General features: G+C 39.1%; 1 protein-coding gene across 5 annotated transcripts in view; it reads right to left on the bottom strand.

The window, feature by feature from the left end:
* APP (amyloid beta precursor protein) overlaps positions 1 to 24,255 on the bottom strand; it is a 205,165-nt gene that overhangs the window by 156,235 nt on the left and 24,675 nt on the right. For all 5 annotated transcript variants that reach the window (XM_061453749.1, XM_061453748.1, XM_061453752.1 and 2 more), the window contains exon 2: positions 12,071 to 12,238. In XM_061453749.1, the coding sequence (XP_061309733.1) occupies positions 12,071 to 12,238 (168 nt within the window). The remainder of the gene's footprint in view (positions 1 to 12,070; positions 12,239 to 24,255) is intronic.

Here is a 24,255-nt window from a genome sequence, read left to right as displayed (position 1 = left end):
TGAAGCTTGTAACCCATTCTCACAGAGACACAATCTCCAAAGAAATACAAAGACATAACCATAGAAAATGCTCTACTGTGTTAAAAAAACTTAGGCTTCAGACTGCAAATTCAGTCATTCCTGACTGCTGGCACTCAAGTTGGTTTCCTGTCTTGCTGATTGTTATTTTTAAGATACACTGGAAAAATGGCATGGTAGCATTAAAAACCAGGAAAGAAAGCATGACCCTGGTTGAATATGCTTTAACAAAGCCAATGGAGAGGGCAGGTCTGCATATAGCATCAGTCCTCTTTCTGCCTAAGCTTTTCATTATCCCCATGCTGGACATTAGTGCCCCTTGCACAGATGAAGATTAGGTTCCTCTAACAGGCTCCTACCAGGCAGCCACACAAAAACCTTTCACAAAGTAAACAGTATATGAAAACCTTCAGTTACCTCACTCTGACTGCTGGTAGGGGGAAACAAAAAAATAAAAGGGTGGGGGGGGAAGGGGAAGAAAGAAAAGAAAAAAAAAGAACATTTTAGTATGATGCAGATTAACATTTCCAATTCTGAAGCTAAGAAAACAGAAGCTACAAATGCCCAGAAGAGGACACCACATGCTGAGTACACTGACTTATAAAAGGTGCTGATGGAATCTACCAGAGTCCACTATCATTTCTTCTTGTTCACTGTGTAAGAATTCCCCAATTAATCAGTTGCTTGAGGCAACTAATTAACATGCAACTGTTGTGGCTGCATCCAACCAAACACCTCAAACCCAGCATATTCTGCACAGGAGAGCCAGGCAAAGGCATCAAGGAAAGAATAACAAGGAGCTTCAAGTACCATTTGACAAGTACTATCAAACTCAACCTTTGGCATCATGCTCTTCATCATCAAAAATGTTTCCTATAACAGTATGTAACAGATTGGCACCATGAACAGCAGCTCAGTAGAAAAAAATGTATTTTTTTTTAATATTAACTGCTACATGAACAATTCTATTTGGAGTCATCAGGGTAATCCCAACTCAGGTAGCAGTAACACAATCTGGTGATTTTTTATTCTTACATGATCCTCCAACTTGACAATTCCTTAAAATCCAAAAAGAACTTTAATAGTAAAAGCAAGTATAATAATTTATGTCTCTCACTTCCGTTTCAGAGCAAGACCGGCAAACAATACGTTAAGTTATATTAAATTAATTGAATCTATGGCACCCTTTCTCCAACAGGAACTAAGTTCACTGAACTGGACCAAGTAAAAATAAGTAAATCAAGTCTGACCTTTCCATCAAGTACTTCCAGATGGAAAGGATTTTCAAGCTGATGAAGAAACAAAAAACCCTTAACACTCTGTGCTGCATTGGCTCATTCTGTGAGAGAGATTACTTCTTACTTTGCAGAACTGCACCTACGCTTCTGTTGAAACTTCAGGAGATGAAAAAAAGCAGATCAAAGCTTTAAAAGCTCTTATCTCCAGGATTATGTTATGATGCAATCTACCTTATTACTGCGCTCTGTGGCTTAGCAGTTTCTGTTGTTCAGCAGAGTAACTGCTTCAGAGATAAGCATTAATTTCTTTAGTACTCATGAAAGTGAGACATTAAACTAAACTGCAGTTCTTTCTCCAATGGAGAATTTAAGCAGCAAAGTCAATGTAAGGATTTACACAGACTTCAAATAGCTCTGTATCAAACTCCTAGTGCAGTGCAAGCAGTTCTGCATCAATCTATTGCCACTCCCCTGTGGCAACCACCACACTGACCCTCTAAAGCCCTGTAAGTCAGCCCAGAGCTTCTCCCTCTTCTATGACATGGCAACAGTGTGATAAATACATCCCATTAATTTGCAAATATCTAATCCACTTCTGCATTACGTTTAAGACAGGATTTATGTTTGCTAAAAAGCAACAAAGAACCCTAATCTTAGAAAACAGCACAAGACTGATGTTCCTGAGAACAGCCCACTCCACCTCTAGTTGCAAAACCATGGAAGAAGCAAAAGCAACAACAAAACAAGCAGCAGTTAGGACTCTACACTTGATACGGAGGGTCCATATCCTTTTTGTCAAAATACTTATGGCAGGCCTGTGGAAGTAGTTTACCATGTGATCCAAGAAAACTCCGTTTCAGATCAGATAATCACGACAAGGATATTGCATATATCAAATATCTCAGTCTTTCATTCATCCATCAATTCTTTTCTGTCCTTCCTGCTGTCATCATCCTGACTAAAAATACCAGCCTTGTTCACATTTCTTCATTTTCACCTGGCTTCTTTTCTCTCCTTTTCTGCACACATTCTGGTATTTTGAATTTGTTTGTTCTCCACTAATGGCCCTACTGCTGCCCAAAATTAAATCATGGAGCCACATTTGCATCTCTAACATGTGGCCCGTTCTTCATTACAGGCTTGATTTGACATCTGTCTTCTAGACCTTATAACATCCTTCCCCCCCCCCCCCATTTAAATTGCTCCTGTTGTCTTTGTCTTATCGCCAGAGAAAACTTGCTGGGGAAATTTTGGGCTTAACTGGATGTGTTCTTCTGAAAACACATAAAGCCAAGAGACAAAAAGATGCAGTGCCTTCAAAAACACCTAAAAAGCTTCTCCTTCTCCAGCTGTTCAAACACTACAGCAAAGCCATCCTCTGGTCAGCTGTCATAAGAAGTCCTGCTTTCCCCTTCCACCTCCTTTGGTGAGCTGGGTTAAGAAAGAAACTCATGGTTTTTTTCTGTTTGTTTGCGGGGTTTAGCTTTGTGCAGTTCAGCTCCCTAAATGTCCTCACTGCAAGATCAGACATATGCTAAAATCTGGCAGAGAAGAAATGAGGAGGAAGAGGAAAGAAAACTGACTCTTTCTGCAACAGCATGTACTGCTTAAACTCAACACTTCTGCTAAACAGCTCTGTAGCAGCACTGCTCTTAGTTTGGTAAGAAACTCTAAAATTAGCTCACATAATATGACTGTCTCATAAGAGAGACTGTTCCTGCAACAGATCTTAAGCTACAACAGCTCAGGATGCTGAAGCTGAAAGTATGCAGAAGTGGGGACACTGAGGAAATTCAAAACTGATTGAATATGGAAGACTTCTTAGTCTTCTATGTTGCTCTGAACCCCAAACCACAGCAGTGCTCTTCATGTGAAATGCCTGGGGTAAAGGAATGAAACCATGATAGGAACACATCACACCGCTGCTCAACAGAGAGGCTCTGATCCATACTGACACCAGCATCTTAACAGCCATCTTCCAGACTTCAGCAAGTAATCACGTATTAGCATATCCACTAATGAGTTCTCGGCAATAGCTCAAAATGTGAGTTTCTATGACAATCTCCTCTAAAACACCAAAAAAAAAGTATACACATATTAACTTACAAGATATTACAAGTTCAGCTTTAATAAGATCAGTCTTATTCTATCCTCTTAGGTTCCTTGTTTAGAAGCATAAATGTTATTCCTTGGATGATCCCTTCTGATTTTTTTATTCCTCTTTGATGGTGTACACCGACTTGCCAAGCTGTGTGGGAACTTGGACAAGCAACATAAGCTGCAACACTTCACAGACGTTTAAAGAAATGCTCATCAAAATAATTTTTTTAATTTTTTTTTTTTAAAAGTCTGTAATTAGCTCAAAGAAGGAAAAGCAAAATACTAAAGGATCTTGATAGTGCCTCAAAACATTACAGTTTCCCATATGCAACCCAAAGTTAAATTTACAAAGAAGTCATTTATTGAGCACAACTCTCTGGCAGAGCTCTCTTTCCAGGCCAAATGGAAGAAAGGAGTAATAATGAATGGAGGACATGAGATGTTTTATAAATGCCTATGAAGACATATGACTTACGACAAGAACCAAATTAAATTGCCTTGGTTTATATTCTAATGGAAACCTTGTGCAGTTTCTTCAAACTGGAATTAGGACATCTTGCACATCATTACATTTCCATGGGGTCAGTGCTCTTCTGACCTACACTGATATTTATAGAAAAAGAAACTAAGCTAGCAAGAAAAAAATGTGTATCAGATCGTATTTTCTCATATCCAGATTAACAGAAGAAAAAAATTAAACATGGTATTGTCATTACCACACAAGTAATTTTCTTTTTTTCTCTCCTGTTAATATATGTAACCGTTACCAGTACCCACAAAATACAAAGCTGATGTTTTAACAGATACAGTGATGCATCCTCTAAACACTTCCTAGCAGAAGGTCCTGTCTTACCTAAAGAGAAGGAGTCTTTCTCTTTCCCTAGCAAGGGTTTACCCTAAGGTCTCACCCTCCTCAAATAAAAGAAAATAAAGGCTAAAATTCTGTTTAAACTCATTAAAAAAACCCATGTTATATGTATACAAAACGGGAAAAGGTGGATGAAGCCATCAATAGTTGGCCAGATATTCAGAAACATCTTCATAATTATAATTAAAATTAATCAACAACCACCTAGAACAATTTTTTGTAAATCTAGAAAAACAGAATATCAGTGGAATTTTTTAGCCAGAGGTATTCAGTCTTTGGAAGATTAAAGCAGGCACTCAGTACAGCACTACCTAATAATTTTAACAGGATAAAAGCTGACTAGATTATTATGCTGCCGTATGAATTACAAAGTGGTGGTAATAAGCTGCCTGGGGAAAAAAAGTGAATGTTCTAGAAATCAAGAAGTATTTCTCCCATCCAATCTAGCAGCACTGCCCTGCTATGAATTCAAGCAAGCATCACCTTCCAGACAACTTCAAAGCTACACAGCACAAGAAGCTGTCTTTACTTTTTTATTTTTGCCTACAGAACTGGCAATTGAAGCTATCTATGAGTGTTATGTCCTTTTACTTGCAAGGACAGACTTCTGAACATGAACCTATTCTGTGTGACCAATCTGGACAGATCAGCCCACTAACCGCCACTAATAAGCTTCACATGCACTGTTACAGTAAAATCAACGTATCTGTAGTCATTATTTCTGATTTCCATATATTTCAAAGTACATGGACACAGGTGAAACAGGGGAGAGCTAAAAAAGCAAGGGGTGGGGGGAAAAAGGAGAAAAAAGAAACCTGCCCACTTCTTCCCCCGCAAAAAAAGAAAACCCCTAGAATCAAGTACCACTACCACCGCAATACCAGAAGAAAAAGCAGTAAGACAAAGTATACTCCCTATTCACACATACACACAGTCCTGCACAGAGACTTTTTGTGTCTTTCTGTTTCAGCTCTTTCTGGTCTTCTGTATGAAGACCAGAAAGAGCTGAAATCCCTTTAAGCACTCAAAATCACGCAGACCTCCAAACCCTGCAGGTAGCCTCAGCTCTCAGGACCACCATCTGCAGAGGTACACTTGCTGTTAGAGCTGCTGTTTCAGTGCCCTTAAATGGACACAAGTCTGATATCGCCAGAGCACGATTCCTTCCTCTTTTGTCCGCTTACTGCTAATACCTCTTCATGAGCCAGTGCTAACACAGAAGCTGGATCAAGAAACTGATCTACCTCTGAAACCAACCCCCTAAGAATAAAAACTACATCATAGTGGAAGCTGTCAGGAGTTAGAGAGGTCCCAGAATGACCTTTAGCAAAAGTGGGATAGATTTGTGCCAAACCATGCAAGCGTGGTCTAAAAAGGTAGAGGAAAAAGAAAGTATATCACCAAGGACATTCCCTCCTTAAAAGGGCTGATATGTAACAGCTGTACATTTATAATACATTTTTCTTTCCTTAAGATAATCATCACACTTCATGCCTAATATCTCTTGGGCTTATAATATTATTTACTAAAGGACAGCTGCTACCAGCCCATCTCAGAGCTACATAGCGTAAGATGTTTGGGAGATGTATCTGTAAAGGAAACAGCAGACAACTTACTATGATAACTGTGTGTGTCAGAGGGAAAAAAGAATGGAGAAACACAGCAGTAAAGATCCGCTGTGTTGCCCCCACCAAGTGCAGGAGAGGTAACAACTCTACAGACTTCCTCCAAAGCTACACAGCCCTCTCAGAAGTTTCTTGGGCTCCAATAAGGCCAAGCACTGGACCAGCTGAGCTTTGCTCCCTTCCCTTTGTATGCAGAGAGACTCGTGCAAACACGGTTAGCTGGTCCTTCTGTAACCTTGAGGAGCAAAGCCGCAAGCACAGAGCACAGCATGTTGATGACAATGTAAAACATTTTCTTCCTGTCTTTTTTATCTCCAATTTAGCAGATTTCTTTTGACATCTTCATCACATGCTATATCATTGTCTGCTAGCTCAACTATGAGCCAAAAAAGGCAATAGGACTACCATGCATACAGCCTTTACATTCATGTATTTTAAAGGACAGAAGGAATAATTGCATTCCTGGCACAAACACTGTGCTGGTGGAACCCGCAGATTAAGTTGAACCATTCATCTAGTCCATCATGTCTGCAAAATTCAAATTTAATCTAGAGGAAAATGCAGCATTGCAGCTTCATTAAACACTGCAGCACACACTTGCTTAAATAAATATTTATGCGATCCTTGCCTATTTTCACCTTTCTTCCCCCCTCCACCTCAAAGCAGAAGCAGCCTCCTTCCACAAGGAAAAAAAAGTGCTGCTTCAAAAAGAGCTGGAAAACTAATCATGAAAGCAGCAACATACTAAGATCCTCATGTTTTTTATTTCTTAGAGACATGCAAAAAAAGGTCTGTGTAGGGAGAAAACGACAGGGGACCCTTTTTATTTCATTCATGAAAGGCAGGCATTATCTTGTAACATATGCTCCAAGTTTCATTAGCCACTTGATTTGAAATGTATTTAAATGGTACACTACAGTCTGGGCTCAAAAGCCCAGCCTTCTTTTTCAAGAGGGTTCTATGGTGAGCATATTAAGGGTAAATATACCACCAAGCAGCAGACCCTGCATTTCCAAAATCTAAGCCTCCATTGAAGCAAATGAGAGTTAAGCAGTGGCAGACAGAATGAACTAATTCAACTTGCGCTGTCGACCAAAAGCTACATCAAAAAAAAAAACAAAACCCCTCAATAATCAATGCCAAAAGTGCTAATATACTGTTCACCTGAACTTTTAAGCATGACTGTACATGTCTCAGAATATACCAACACACATTTCTCTTGAAAATGTCATTTGTTTTTCAGGACAATCTGTGCTGCCAAAAATCTGTATGTTTTCCATGACGTTTCATTAAATGGATCATTTTCCTCAGAGCAAAATGTATGGCTTTTCAGGCTGCTGAATTTAGAGTGGTACAGGTTTACAATTGATTTTGTTCTTCAATACAATGGCTATTTGGTTTGAGAAACTAGAAAGAGCACATTATGCAGCCTTGATAAAAACAACATACTAGGATGAAAATGACAAGGTAACATGGAGAGAAACCATTATCAAAGCAGCAAGACCATTTTCATCACATCTCAAATTCTCTTCTCAGAAGAAAAGATCAAATTATTTTTTTCCTTTTTATAACATCAGCATCCCTGGTAGTTCAGCAACCCTTTAACAAACCTTCAGAAGCTCTCAACAAGGACAAAGACTGGAGAAGGAGGGAACTGCTGCCATTAGTCCTGCCTGATTCTGCCTGACATGGGCCCAGGGCAACAAGAGTAAAAGGATTATTGAAAATGGTGGTGGTAGGGAGCCAAGCAAGTAAGTAAAAACGAAGATAGGGAAGTCATTCGATGGCCTTTTCGACCCACCTACAAAACAGGGGACTTGAGGACTGCTTTGAAGCTGGGGGTTGTGTGGTGAGTTAATTTCAAGGCCTTATTATGGTCACTTTCCAGCTTGTGCTGGATCTGGCTAAGAAGTGGCTTCATGTTTAGGCAAAGTTCCTGGTAAAACCCATGGCATTAACACAGAATATTTGATAAAAATGACAAGAAGGTAATTTTAAAAAGTATTATGCTTAGAGATTAGAAATGTCAACACTCTTCTGTCAACAGCTATAATGAATTACCTGTTATCTGAATTTACCCTACTATTTTCTGCTCTATGTAACACAAAGATGCAATTAGGAGTATAGCAGCATTCATTATTAATTCTTCTCTTTTTCCTTTCTGGGGAGGACTTTAATAAATACACGTTCAGTGAAAAAATGCTTGTGGATATCAGTGGCACTTAGAAAGAAAGTGGACAAAAGAAATCAAGCAGTCATGATATGGTTTTAGAAATGCCAGATGTAACACCTGCCAGGGCAAACATACACCCTACATCTGTAAGTTATGCTAAGCATTAAAAAAAAACTAAGACCAACCCGAAACGGAACAGCTCCACACATATTTAAAATGCAAATGAGCACCTCCAAACTAAACTGAGTAGGGAAAAAAAATGTATTAGACAAAATGATTTTTTTGCCAGCTGTATTGTTTTTACAGTTCATTTTGGACACCAAGCTCAGCACAGATGGCAAAATGATTTCAGTCCTTCAAGGAACTCATATAATGTATCCTAATTACTAGACATAAAATTTAGACCATAGGAGTTGTTCAAAACTGCTAATGTAATAAAATATACACCGGTTTGTTCATTCTGAGCACTCATTCTGTTTAAACAGGGAAATGAGCACACCTAAATTAACCTCCTAACTCTGCATATTCACATGACTCTGAAAACACACTTTGCCAAAGGGCAAGCTCCAGATCAGTTTCATGAAAACTGTTCAGCAAGACAAGGAGCTGATGGGCGTTGAAATGCACCTTCCTTCAACCGTAATATGTCACTTCAGTGCTTTAATATGTATGGGTGGGGGCAACTGGCTTCTTCCACAAAACAAGAAAGAGCAAACTCCAGGTGCAGTGGTCCCTACCTATTTTATGGCATCAGCTAATCACCCATCAGGGGCTGTTAGGATGAAACCTTCCCCAAGGGGCTGGTTATCCAGCAATCATGTATGGCAGGGTTTTTCCAACACCCCTCCAAAACAGCTGGTACTGCAATGTCAGCAGCAGGACTATACTGACTGATGGCCTGATGTGAAGCGTCAGCTACACTCACACCACATTAATGATTTTGGCACACATGCAGTTGTAACCACTCCCTTTACACTAAAGCAATGTTGCATGGGCATGATCTGCAAGATTCAAGTCCTGCAGCAACTCATGCCATTTTACTTTTCAGCACAGGTACAATTAATATGAAGGCATGCTAGCTAGTCTGACGTTAGAAAGACCACTAGCAAACAGTACTTCTGTAACCATCATCTCATTCCACCTAAGAAAGCTTGATTAGCTTGTATTTAAATTAAAAAGAAGAAAAGCCATCAGCTTTGGCTGAGCTCTGGAGAATGCACAGGTATGAAGGCAGACGAGATGGATGTACTGTGCTTCCACAACCACTTATTCAGTAGCAGTTTAACTGAGGTCAAAGAAGTTAGAAGGCAGCGTTCAAGTATCTCCACTTCCTTTCAAATGAGTAACATACAGTCTGAGCTTTATCATCTTTAAACTGTGTGATGTTTTGTCCAAATATAAATTCAGACAGTTCCTGTGCTGCACTGAGCTCCCACTCAAAATGAAGCGAAGCAACAACAAGCCATATAAACCTTTAAAACATGTAGGTGGTTCTGCTTATTCCCCATTCCTTCCTTTCTGCCCTTGCAATGCTCCTCAACTGCTACTTTCTACATCAAGACTTCAAAATCCACCTACGCTGGCAATGGACGAGGAGAGGCAACGAAGGCAATATCAAGAAAAAATACAAGGCTCCTGGTACATCTCTGTAGGAGAAATTTAAGTCCTTCTGCACTCCATGCACCTTCCAGACCAGGGCTCTGCCCACCATCCAGGCATCCGGCCTTGCGTCCTACAGCCAGTTGCTGGCATGCATGGGGGAAAGATAGGGCAGAAGAGCCAGGACACCAGCAGTTTCCCACCAAGAAGCAGGAAGCATACTGGTAAGCACAGCAAAGAAAGGTTGGTTGGTTTTTTTTCAGCCAGATTCCTATGTTTTATAGCACACCACAGCAGAGCTGATCACTTCAGGTTAATGAAAGTACACTGCTTTATCACACACTGATTTTAGCTAATCAATATGATTATGTGTAAGATGTCCACCCCATTTTTAGGGAGTAAACCTGCTAGCACCTTGCCCCACAACAGGGCAGAACACCCTAAGCTGTGCTTTTAACTGTAGCTAAAGAGAATCTCTGAAGTTGTGACATGATCATCTAATAAGCAGAAGAACTTTTGAGTACCCAAATCAAGGCTACCACCACAACGGAGTTTCAAAATTTACCCTTAAAAACACACATAACAAAGGTCTCTGTTTCTCAAGTCAGGAGAAAAATTTGAGACTGGCAAAAAAAAAAACAACCAACCTCCGGTTAAAGTGACCTGGAGAGGTCACCAGACCTTCCTCTACTCCAGGCAGGGCCTACCTCTAAGCCAGACCAATTTGCTCAGGCCCTTGCCCAGTTCAGCTCTCCTAGTCTCCAAGGGTGGGGACTGTACAGCCTGCTTGGGTGCCTGTGCCACCACATGGCCACTCTCATGGCAAAGACATTTTTTCTCACATGAAGTCAAAAAAATATTTTCCTTATTACTCCCTTTGTAATCTAACAGTATGAGGCTGCTACCTTCTGACTGCTTTTGCTTTCCTCTTCCCTCTTTTTAAGAGGGGTTTTTGAGTTTGTTTGGGTGTGGGAGGGTTTTTTTGTTCGGGTTTTTTTCAAATGCCACCCACAATTCCAAAATGGGCTCACATCCAGCTGAGATTTACAGTTCCAAGGCCTCATTCTGGAGCCCTTCCCTACCAGTGGTATTTGTAACTGAATTGCCAAGTTACTGAGCTATTCATGCCTTAAAACCTCCCAAACTTTCTACTCTTAATTCCTGTAAATTCATGTATTTCTTTCTATAACTTTAAATAGAGCCTTATTACCCTATGGACATTTATTAACTGCTTCTCTACTTCCATCTTCTTACTCTTTTTCTCACCTTCAGTAATTTCACTACGCATAAATTAACTTTATATAAATCAGACAACAGAAGGTCCGCAGAAACCTCCAAAACCTTACTAGTAGGTTACCTTTGGTATTTTAGTCAGTGGTAAACAAAAGTATTAATTTCACAAAGTAATACTCAGTAAAAAGACAAAGCTACTGGTGAAAAATAATTTTAGTAACCACTACAACATTAAAATGAATGTTCTAGACCATAAAGCCCAAACCTGGGAAAAAAAAACGAATAAAACACTGCAAGAAACAGAAGGAACAATCAATGGGTAAAAGACGGGAATAGAGATGCTAAAAGAGCAGAGACCCTAAGCATGAATTATATTGCTTTCTAAAGAGGCATTTTCACAGGAATTGATTTGACATTTAGGAAGCAATGTAGCTACTGCCATGGCAATAAGCAATAGCCCCTGCTTTAAAAGAAAATATAATAAAAAACAGAGGTGGTACAAAAAGACATAAGGACTAAAGAAACTCAAGCCATGCCCTTTTGTTTCATAGCATGAAATCCACATTTTCTTTTCACATTGTCACACACACTGGTACGAGGTCATCACGGTATCACAGCATGGAGACAAAACAAAATTAGATCCACAATCTGTTCTTAGGACATAAGGGAGTGGTAATAAGTTTCTCCTCTGAAATATGAAATCAATCATTGTGACTTCATCTGTAGGGCAGGCTTTATCTATTAAGAAAACCTGAATGGTTCAGTGTGCAGCAGAGACCAGTAACTCTGGACTGCCCCAGTGTATTTCAGTATCATGGCAGGATGACAGAAGACATGTTACAGCTGACTCTTTCAAGATCAGCCCAGAAAGAACAAAGGCATTTTAAAGAATAAACTGTCACCACAGCTTTATTCAAAATACTTTGTAAGAAGCTCACCCTGCATACACTATACAAAAATTATCCCCCATGGGTAGAAGACACAGGGACGGAATTGTCCAATAACAGTCCCTGTAATTCCCCCAGCAACCGCTTTTTGAAGCTGTTTAACAGGTTCTAGAGAAAGCTTCTTTAAAAAGGACAAAAGACAACGGAGTAGGAGAGAAAAAGGAAAATAGACAGGGAATGTCCCTACAGACTTGGCTCTCCAGCACACCCCTGCAGCTTAGTGCTTTAGAAGAAGAACCACCACAGCTGTTTTCGAGGATGGGACTTACTTCCTGGCAGTACTGGAGAATCCCTTCCTTTGTCCCAATGCAGGTCTTGGTGCCAGAGGGGTCTGACTCCCACTTTCCGTTCTGCACGTTCATGTGCATGTTCAGTTTCCCACAGAACATGGCAATCTGGGGCTCTGCCAGCAGCCCAGCGTTTCCATCAGCTGGCACCTGCAAGAAGAAGAAGAAATGACAAAAAAAGGTTTAATTCCACACCTGACATTTCAGTCTATCCAAAGCAGAAACAGCTCAAGCAAGCCTGAACCAAACCCTAGGCTTACCCACCCATGGCAGCAAAGGCTGAAACTGTTTGATTCACGCAGGTTTGAGAAGCGTTAATGCAGTCTTCATACGAATCCAGAACACAATACTGATCCTGCCCCTCTACTCTGCTCTTGTGAGACCTCACTTGGAATACTGTGTGCAGTTCTGGTGTCCTCAACATAAAAAGGACATGGAACTGTTGGAACAAGTCCATCCTCGTGGCCCTCCTCTGATCAGGGGGCTGGAGCACCTCCCGTATGAAGTCAGGCTGAGGAAGTTGGGGCTGTTCAGCCTGGAGAAGAGAAGGCTGCGTGGAGACCTCATAGCAGCATTCCAGTATCTGAAGGGGGCCTACAGGGATGCTGGAGAGGGACTCTTCATTAGGGACTGTAGTGATAGGACAAGGGGTAATGGGCTCAAACTTAAACAGGGGAAGTTTAGATTGGATATAAGGAAGAAATTCTTTCCTGCTAGGGTGGTGAGGCACTGGAATGGGTTGCCCAGGGAGGCTGTGAATGCTCCATCCCTGGTGGTTTTCAAGGCCAGGTTGGACAGAGCCTTGGGTGGCATGGTTTAGTGTGAGGTGTCCCTGCCCATGGCAGGGGGGTTGGAACTAGATGATCTTAAGGTCCTTTCCTAACTATTCTATGATTCTAACACAGATTTTAAAGCTGTAACCAAACTGTTGCCCAAATATAGTCACCTTGTCAACTTGGTTAAACACACAACAACGATCATTCTTGAAGCATGATTATAGAATTTTATTTTCCACATGTATTCAGTGTACTGAGAGGAAGAGTTCACTAATAATTAACAAAAAAGTAACAAGTTTTCCCCAAGAGCTTCCTAAAAAAAACCCACAATGTATCTTTTTTCCAGCGTTTAGCACACAGGCTTTTATCTTATCATGCCTTATAAAGACCATGGGTTAAAAGCAGCAGTTTCCAAGTGAGATTCGTCTCAACTGAATCTTAAAATGCAGTGGCTGGGATGGTATCAATATGGGACTGCTAAAGGTCTAGCTCACAGCCAAATATTACAGACTGTCATCTACTCAAACAAGCATTAAAACACCCAGGTTGATGACAGGCCACCCTATAGTGCTCTTGCTCACCTCCTTTGGGCACGCTCCCTGCAACACCCTGACTCAGCACCACCCAGCTGCCTTCCCCCTTTAAGTGCCCCATCTTCTGGGGTACAGAGCCAAACATCAGAGATGCCCTCAACTACTTCCCAATTACATGCACTTCTGGAATATCTGTGAGCTTCCCACCTTATAATATGTATTTATAAACCACCTTAACACTCCTCCCCCACAAACCTCAACACTGGTTTAAATCCCTCCCATGGGACTGCAGTATTAAGGCAAACAAGTCAAGAGTTCTCTCTTTCAGCCTTCTGTTCTCTCATGTAGCCAACCTCAGAAGGTATAAGCTGAAAGTACTCGCTTCAGTTTTACCATCTGAGAAAACACAACACAAAGATAAATCTCCTCTTCAAGCTAAATTCCTCAAGAGAGGAGTCCATGGCTCTCCATTGCCCCATATGCCCCAAAGGCAAGCATGTCACACTTGAGGTACAGCAGAATATGCAATTAGGTTTAAATATCTATTTTTAACTTTTAATCTTTAGCTAGAAGGCTTCTCAAGGGGAAAATCAGAAACATTTTAAAAATTAATGAAAAACTGAAGAAACAGAATTACTGTCTCACACGAGGTATGCAAACCCTGTATCTTCAGTTTCCCTACTCTTTACTTAAACAAACACAAAACAGCTTCATGAATAATAAAATCACACCAAGAAACATTGCAGTCAACATCTAACTACCCTATTAGCTTAGCATTGTTAGTTAAAATGCCACAATTAAGACAAGTTGGGTTTTTGTTTTCCTTTTTATTTTTCTTTTTTTTAGAAAACAACATTAATTTTCCTGCCCTCAGGAACACTTATATTGGCACAGATTTCTCTTTACTATCTCAATTTTTCTTCTCCAGTGGAAGGAGTAAGCACTGTATGATTTAACAGTCAACCATCACTGTCCTTCCACTGGGTAATTAGAGAGTTTTCCAGTAACCAGGATGACACCTTGTCTGGCTTGCTTTAATTAGTGAAACTATCACTGGCTTACTCCCTCTAACATCTTCAGAAACTGGAGAACATATCAAACTTGACACATCTGTATCAAACACTTGCAAAAAAATCCTCCAAATTAATGATTTTCTTTCTTTATAGATGCACCACAACCCTATCAAAACTTCAATAAAAATAGAAGCGCGTCATTCCACAGGTGACGTGCGTAATGTGAAACCTACTCAGAGTCAGCTCTTCCACCTGAGATCTCTATTAAATTAATAGTACAGTAGGAGATCTACTTATCTTTTTTCACTCAAAATCTTAAGCTGTAATTTCATGGAGACCTTCCCTAGTGGCTTTGTAATAGGGAACTTTTGATTATTTTCTGCCTTACCCAAGGAAGCTAAGAAGGCACCTAAAAGTGGCAGAAAACAAAGGGACTATTTACTTAAGAGTGGTATCAATTTAGCTCTAACAATATGACAACCTGTGACTGTCTACTTACAATCTCATTCCCTTCAAAAATCACATAACATCTCCCAGCTTAATGACATTACCAGCGCAAGCCATGATCACATGGAGCTTTCTACATTTTGAGCTGGCAGGGTCACACTGATGAACTGCTCTGCATAGCACTTCTTTATATTGATTAGGACAGCTAAATGTTTCTAATCATAAAGAAATATTGGAGCAATTAATACACACTGTCAACAGAACTAAACATTTAGATCACAGGATGATTTAGGTTGCAAAAGACGTCTGACATCATTGAGTCCAACAGTAAACCTAACACTGCCAAGTTAAACCAAACTGAAAGCCAAAAATAAAAGGTTAAACTTAGTTGATTTCAAGAGAGGATTCTAGTCTGCATAACTTATTGATACGGTAAAACCTAATGAACTATTACTGACTTTAACAGAGACATCCAGCAGCAGTTTTATCATAAAGAGGACTGAACAACAGTATTTTGGGAGATAGTGGGGAGGAAGTAGCACTTTAAGAATACATGCACTTCAAAAGATAAGTTAACAACTCAACAAATGGCAGGAGAGTAAGATAAAACTAAATGTGGTAATTTGTCCCATACATGCTGCCATAATATTCTTAAACACGCAAATTCACGAATCACTGGTCATATCAAAAGGTATATCCAGCTTAAATAAGCAACCTGGTGAAGAATTTTATGTATCATTCACATTTTCTTCACAGCCAGTGGTTTAATTCATTTACATTCATTTTCTGACAAGAAAAATCATCTGCATTACAATGCAATTAAATAATCTAGAGCACTGATCTACACAGATAAGCAGCTTTTATCCAGTAATGCTGAATAACATAAAGCTACAGTCCAGTTTGTTACAATAACGCCTATAGCGGCAAATCTCTCCTTGACTAATCCTAAAGCTCTTGGGCAGATTAGTCTCCCAAAGAATAACTCATGCAACACAAATGACATTAACAGCAATTATTTCCTTTACTAGTATTCTGCAAAAGTAAAAATCTCCAAGCTTATTAACAAAACTGTAATCACATATTATTTTTGTCTATTTTGCATATGACCTCAAAGAAGTAGCACGTGCTTTTTCCAAGCCTCTTGGCAAATCATTAAATAACAGTAGGACCGATTAGCATGTCGGCTCACAGTGACCCCAAAGTTATGCTTTGGCTTTCACAGTATATCCAGTTTGTAAATAAAATGCTACTCATCACTTCTACACCACATCTGGATCACAGATGTATTTCTAGAATGGGAACTACCTGAATTTTAAAAACGGCAACTAATGCATTCTGAAAGATTACCTCAATCAATTGTACACTATTTAGAGCTCTGTATACACTAGCCTAGTATGTCACAAGATGTTGAGGTACCAGCTTGACATTTTTTATAGAGGAAACAAAATTATTAAGTTGTTATGCATCTTTTAATTATTAACTTTCAAAAGTGTAGCGAGGGTACACATTTGGAAAGAAAGGATCCACAGCCGTGCTAATGCTCAATGCTGACAGCAGGCTCTCCCTTAAAGAGTTTCAGCATCGCAGGGGCCTGTCGTTCAGCTGACAGACTCATTTCACCTCCAGTTGTGCACACCATCCTGCGTGCTCTTCTGCCACATCTCCTTCTTATGAGCAGTTACATGCTGAAGCATTTAAAATGTTATTTGACAGTAATGAAAATTAAAATACCTTTCACGTACAGGTTCTTGGCATTTTGCCTACTCTCAAAGAGAAAGCATAGTTAAGAACTCATCCTATAGGTGGGGATATTAAAAAAAGGAAAACCAGTCAACACTAAAGACTAGGATCAGAAGACAACTCCGGAAGAGAAAGCCTATCAGATATATAACTGCTTATTGGTTATAACTGCTTTGAATAAGGAAAGAAGACTGACATAATTCAGCTGTTTTCCCAACAGACTGTGTCAATTAAATAGTTTAGAACAAAAGAAGGTTAAGTCCTGGAAAATACACCTGAATGACTTTGTTTAATTACTGGAGCACGTCTTTGAAAACAGAAGTTTCATGGTATTTTTCTGATTCTTTTGAGAGGGAAAACAATCATTCCAAGTACTTGTTTGATATCAAAATATCAAACTAAATACAAGAAAACCCATCATGTAAGCATTAAGAGATTAGTATGTAGGGAATCTGTTTCCTTCCCATGCTAAATTATAGTACAGTGGTACCGTTGCTTTCCCATCTTCAGCCCTGGTAATTTAACACATTTGAGTAGAGGTGCAAAGGGTCTTTAGTACATCCATGCACTCCACATCCATAAGGCATGCTGGATGCCATTTATACAGTTTCTGAGACACTCAAAAAGGATTTTGGTAGCAGAATACAGAGGACTGAAAGAAGTTTACCTAATTACAAAATTTACAAAGGAACAGTCTACCTTATCAAAGTGTGAGAATTTTTTTTAACTCATTACCATTTAATTTTAACATCAAAGGGCTTTTTCCTATCAAACACCATTATTTCAGACAGAAAGCATAGCCTTCTCTCCATCCACTCTGTGTCACTGCTTTCTGCAGTTACAAAAGTAATTAGTGTATTCACTAATAGCTTTTCATAATCCCTATTTCAACAACAAGCATTGTTTTTTTTTCACAACTAAGGCTATATTCAGAAAACATAGGCTGCAAGGTTTTACCCTCAAGAGGTTTTCCATAGAGACTAAAGTAACACAACTGCACTCCAGATAGCTCCACTATTAACTTATAATTAAGGACTACAATATAATATGAAAATAAGCACCAGACCTTGTATGTGCTATTATTAAACATCGAAACATAAAAAAACATTCCCCAGTGGTCCCTAAGACAGCTACCATGATTTAGGTTGTTTTATTCTGCAAACACTAACCTGAAGCTACTTTCGTAAGCCTTCAAAGCGTATTTAATCTGTATTAATTGCTTCATTTGCAGTTACTTTCAAGGAGAGGACATTCTGTAACAACCTCCATACTCAAGAACAACAAATGTCCTCCTTATTTTAGGAAGTGATTAAAATAATCCTTCACTGCTTTCCATTTTTAATGCTAACACCAGTTCCAAACATTCAACCAAGAAGTCGGTGACTACAGTTTTTAGGTTTAATAACTTCTGCTGACAATAAAAATCAAACAGGGGCTCAAAATTTGTGAAGCATTAAGCATACTCAAGTAACACGCCACCCTTCCAAACCATGCCTGTACTTCATGCAAACTTTTATACCACATTCATGTTGAAATCTGAGGTTTCTCACTAACTGCAGCAGCACCAATTTGTGTGCAAAGCAGTTTGCCTCCTCTATGGCTATTAACAAAACAGAATTCTATCTTTGAAGCAGAGCTGCTCATAGCTATTTTCTCATATAAAGAGTGGCACTAAAACTAAAGGTACTGAGTGTAAAAGGACTCTCTGCTTGGCCTCATACACTCAGTGAGGAAAACTGCAGATAACCCTGTTAACCCCAGTAGGAAGACCAAGTTTCTTCCACTGGACTATGTCTGGTCTGCTGCACCCTACAAGTGAAGATCAATCCTCAATTCCAGAAGTCTACAGTTCAAAGCAGGCAAATGTCATGCTAATACAGGCTCATGTCACCAGACACAAATCCACGGCTTCTTGCCCGCTGGTTAACCATTCACTTTAGAGAAGAGTGTAAGAGAATACAGACTTTCAGCCTTCCAATTTAAGCCATAAAATGCTAGTTCTCCTCCTAGTTTTATTAGGTACCTAGACAGAACACAAATGCTTTAAAGTCTATTTACATTTAAAATCCTGCTCACATACATAAATTAAAAAAAAAAACAAACAAAAAACAACTCTTCTTATAAATACAATCAGGACAAAGAAAAAAAAAGAAAAAAAATAAAGCACTCAAATTAGAAAGGGAGGAAATATCAAATTATTGTCTCCCCACAGCTTTAAGATAGCTGTCTCAAAACCAAGAAAAATTTCCATCGCTGTGCTTCTCCTTGGAGACGAACTGTGTCGCAAGAGGTTGTCAAAATCAACATGAATAATTCAGAAACAGGGTTTTATTGTATAACGTTAATATACAAACAGCAACAGCAATTATTGTTGTCAACAGCCTATTGAAACAGGCCAAAAAGAAAAAAAAAAAATTACTGGTTGCTCAGTACAGTTGCTCCCTTCTGAAGACAAAGATTTCTGGCAAACAGTAATGTCCCTAAACTATAGAAATCCCTGAGAAGATCCAGATCTGCTTTACAAAATGCCATCAGATTTGAAGAAGCTTAAGCACTCTGTAAACTAAAAAGCACCTGAAATTTGGTTGAGAAACAAAAATCTCCACTGAAAAGCTCCTGGAAAATCAGAGATGTTTATTTGCCCTATTTGACCCAAGAGTAAATACTTGTATGCAGTCCTCCTGGCATGCTATCAACCCAATACCAATGCTAAAAGGGCATCACAACAGCACACTGCCCACTTCTCCACAGCAGCTCAAGGATGGCATGCTCTACAAATATATTAAAAGCAAATCTGTCTCCAAGGCTACAGAGAAAGCAATAGTTTTATCAGAACTACCTTCTGGCAGATGACCACTGTCCCCACCCATACCATTTACATATGCTGTATTTATTGCATACGTCTTAGTTTTAACACTTCCCTCAGGTCACATTCCAAGCACTGGTAGCATGCTACCTGAACCCAGGGCTCAGGCATCAGTCTACCCTGGAATCAAAACAAGTTCCAAAATCAAACCAAAAATCAGCCAGGACTAAGCACTGAGCATTCAAAGATATCTCATGAAGCAACTGGGAGGTAGAGTGCTCCCATCCCCAAAGGGCTGAGCAATCCAGAAACCAATTGTTTACACGAGATACTTGTAAGACTTCAGCAGCAATTTTGCTATCGTATCTATAACAAAGACCAGACCTGCATACAAGTGCGAGCACACACCCAAGAGAGGCAGGATTTCCCCAGCCTGGGCCCCTGCAGAGCCTGTCCAGCTTCACCATGCAAACGTTTCCATGCTCCCGAGAGGACTCTGAAAAACTATAATTCAGCTACAAAAACCAGCATCTGGTCAAAAATGTGAGGAAAGTATCAGCCAGGGAGCAGGGTGGGAAATAAAGATTTTGCAAGGAAAATTAAGAGTGTATTAAGAAGTTTTTTTGGTTGGATTTATGGTTTTGGGTTTGTTTTGTTTTGGTTTTTTTTTTTAAACAAAAAGCCCCTCAATTGAGATGCTGAAGCAATCTAGTTATTTACATGGCTATATAATGTGCTGACTAATAGCAGCAGAGTACACAACAAACAAAAAACCACAAACAAAACCAAACAAAACTCACACAAAATTAGAAAACACACGAATTCCTGTCAGAATTAAATATCCTCCATCATCTAACTTGGGAAAAAAAAGAAGGAAAAAAATGGAATCCAGCAAGTGTGCAATTTTGACAAAAGAAGTGTTTAATAACACCAATATATATACGACAAGTGTTATGATTTCTTTTGGTATGTCCAGCAATGCAGAAATTTTATGATACTGACTTTAAATGTCATCACCTGAAAGCCTGTCATTACCCCAAAACACAGTATTTTTTTTAAAGAACCAAATTGAGATTTTCAACTGAAATAATTCAGTACAAACCATGTAATTCCAGCATTTTATTTTCTACTCCAACACTCAGAGCCACTATCACTTACTTTATCTTATATAAACATATCAAGTATAAGAAAAAAGTATATTTCACAGCGACACAACAGGCTACAGAACTATTCCAAGCTTAGTAATAGCTTTTGAGATCCTATTATACCCATGAAACTTACTCATGTAAAATTGAAATTACATGGCAAGAGCAAGTACACAAGAGTTATAAATAAGGTCTAATTTTCATTTATGTTAAAGCATCTTTTTTCTTACGAAAGAGTGAATTATGTGAAATGGAAAATTACCATACGCAGAGCCAGACCCCAACCCATGAAACAAATTTAAGTTGTATCTGCCAGGTCAAAAATTGAGGAACAATCTAGTTCAATTTGATAAGCAAGTTAATATTTGAGCAATGTCAGCTTCTCAAATTAACCACATCACTCAAATGTCAGTGCTATCTAAATTACTGACTTATTTTTAAACAGAATAGCACTCCTCACTTTTCAGAAATTCATGCAAAGTAGCTGTTGACTTTAAGATGGCTTCGCATCTCATTCATCACATTTCCAGTTCCTCATTCACTTATGCATCTCAAGGAAAAAGAAGTCTTCCATACAACATCTTTGCTGCATTTTTACACTGTTTATTTTGTCAACTTTTCCTGCTAAAACTGGGCTGCAAAGGATAGTTTGTAAAGAGGACGTTATTCCATTTGAGAGATACTTGCATCTTACCCCTATTCCATAAAATTTGTTAGTATTCAACCTGTCACAGAATCGTATCTTTCATTTAGAAGGATTTTGAAGAAGAAAGAAGGAAATAAGTTATTTAAATTACTCCTTCAGCACTGTTTTTATTCTTTTTAGGTTCTATATGGGATGCCATCAGGACACAGCAGCAGACTTTGTTTACAGCCCACTCCCATTTTAAAGGGCTCTGTTTAAATGCTTGGCCTTGTAACTTTCTAAATAAATAATAATAAACTTAAAAAAACATGCCCAGTATGAAAACCACAATACTCTAATTACACTTCCAAGCTTGACTCTTCTATGACTAATTTATTACACAGTAATAAAAAACATCCTGCATTTTTGACACTATAGTAATTAGACAAAGTGAGTTAAAGTACACAAGGCACCCAAGTTTTCCTGAAAAACCTCCTTAAGGGATACCAGATTTTTCCAGATTTGGAAAATCCTGCAGGCTTCATCATTTTCCTGCTGCAGAAAGACAACAATGAAATACTGAACTAATTACTCCAAAGCCGCAGAATTATTACTGCAGTGGAGGAAATATACAGTGCATTTTGTAAGCTCCTCCAAGAAGGAACAGAAGCTGAAACCCGTCTGCTCAGCAGATTTTTCTTCTGTTACAGTCTGACTGAACAAACCCTTATCTACCCGAGCAGAAATTCACGACCAGAAGAGCTGATGTTTTGTTTGTGAAACAGGACCTCCACCCTTCATCAACTGAATTTCAAAGGAAGCTCTGAGGTTGACACTTTACTGTCATTATTTATTTTGCATACAGATCATTATCTGCCCTCAGCACAGAGGCACAACCTACATCGACAAATTAACTGCTTAGTTTAGCAGACCACATTGCTTATGTTATTCTTCAAACTATGTAGAATGGCATCCTCCTCTGCTGCCATTTGGCTGAACTACAAGTATCTGAACAGAGACATGTGAGAAGTCTGATGTAACTCACTAGTTTTAACATGAAGCGCGCTTCAGCTATTTTACACTGTTACAGCAGTCCATACATATGCCAAAGGTCCCTCTCATATTAATCTGATGCAGAACTATTCTTTGCCCAGTCATCAAGCCTGTGAGTCACAGTCTTCTCTGAAAGTTGTCCCACTGGATGGCTTACTACTATTACTATTATCAATTTCATTCCACAAATAATGTGGAGATGAATTAACAAGGTATTTCTGGCATTTGCTGACTTTAACCACTAGTGTTTAGCAAGTTGAGGACTCTCTGACTGCTACAAGGAAGAGCACGTCCATAAGAACCTTCCTAAGGTATTATTTACCCTACCCAAGATGCCAACACATCTCTAATTAGACAAACCTTTTTTAGCTCACAAAAATACCAATGTGAGCAAGCCAAAAGGAACTAATACGTCAACACTAGGATTAAACAACATAGCGAATTACCTGGATTACTTTCCAAACACATACAGAAGCCTGATACTAGTTGCTACATGGCAAAGTCAAATAGATGGCTGACAGATTTTGATTCATTCTGAGTTGAACAGAAGGTCCGGTCCTTCAACCCTCCCTCCATAAATGTGTATGAAATTCTACCTCCTCACAACAGCAATAGTGATAAGGTAATTAATACAGCATTACTAGACGTGCCATGCTGAAACAAATCCTGCCCTGGATCTCTTTTCAGGGTATTTGAATCACCCACTACTAAATAAAAAATAAAATAATTAAACAAACAAACACCACCACCCAGGAGCCAGGAGTCTTAATCTTATCGGAAATAATAAACCAAAGGAGTTATTGGCTTGACCATGCAAGCCAGTTATTCTATAAAACACAACTCCTCAGCTTGAAGAACTAAATAAAACAACCCAAAAATCAGACTTAAGGGAATTCAGTCAGACTTAAATCAATTTCCAATGACATAGGAAAGAGAACTGGATAATTGGAATCTGGATATCTGGAAAGAATCAGATAACTGTGAGAAGTCGACAACTTTCCAAAATCCATTATGCAATTCAAGTTGACAAAAAAAAAAAAAAAGGGCAAAAAAAAAAAAAAGCAAAACACCCCCCCCCCCCCCCAACTAATATGTAGGAAGCACTACAGAACAGGAGCCAACTGCCCCATACATGAAGGCCAATGCTACAGAAGCACATGAATTTTTCCGAGTCATGCATTTAAATTTCCAAACCCTACCTGTGGGGTATCTTAGAGTACCTGTTCTTTGGGTCTAAAAAAATGTACATTTAGAGACACAGCCTTCATCTGAATTCTTCCGCAGATGGTCTTTACAAAGAAACCTTTCTGATTTCACAGAAAAGAAAGCATGTTCTGATGTTCTCTCTCTTTCCTATTCACAATAGGTATCACCACCATGGGTTCTGGATTTCTGATCTTACCGAGCACTACAGTGGGGGGAGGATTAGATCCTATAAATTCAAGGACTTTCTTCCAGTTATTACCACAACTTTCTGATAATGCAGCAGTAGGTATCGCATACAAGCTTACCTATGCAAAACTTTGAAACATGAGAAAAATTGTGCCAGACAGCTCTCACTCTTCCATGAGGACATGCTCTTATTACACTTAACAGAAGCTCACACAAATGTTTCACATGCAGGCAAGGATAGAGAAAGTAAGTGACTGAAGAGGTGGACTAGATGCCAAAATTCAGAATGGGAGTTTTGGGGGGTTTAAACTATACTAAAGACCCCGAGTGTCCTCCGGTAGGTCTGCTCACTAACAGCAACTGCTCTCCATCTTGACAACAGTGAGAACAGGAGAGAGATTCTCACAGACATTTGATTTGGAGGCTTATGAACATCCTTAAAGACTACTACAAATTCATAGTAATTGAATTTAAAGTTGTATGAAAGAGGTCAAGATCAACTCTGAGGCACTTTCAGATCATCAAATAATGCAGATGAGATTGTTCATTGTTAATTATTGTTATCAGATGAGAGAACTGGTCCAAATAAAACAACATAATAAAGATGAAGTGCTGTTTCCTTACAAATAAGCTAAAG

The sequence above is a fragment of the Pezoporus flaviventris genome, unplaced genomic scaffold (assembly GCF_033815535.1).
Source record: "Pezoporus flaviventris isolate CSIRO_AGI_PZ_B2104156 unplaced genomic scaffold, CSIRO_AGI_Pfla_v1 ptg000015l, whole genome shotgun sequence".
Lineage (NCBI taxonomy): Eukaryota > Metazoa > Chordata > Aves > Psittaciformes > Psittacidae > Pezoporus > Pezoporus flaviventris.
The sequence above is the reverse complement of the archived record's forward strand: the minus strand, read 5'-3'. Positions and strand labels throughout refer to the sequence as shown.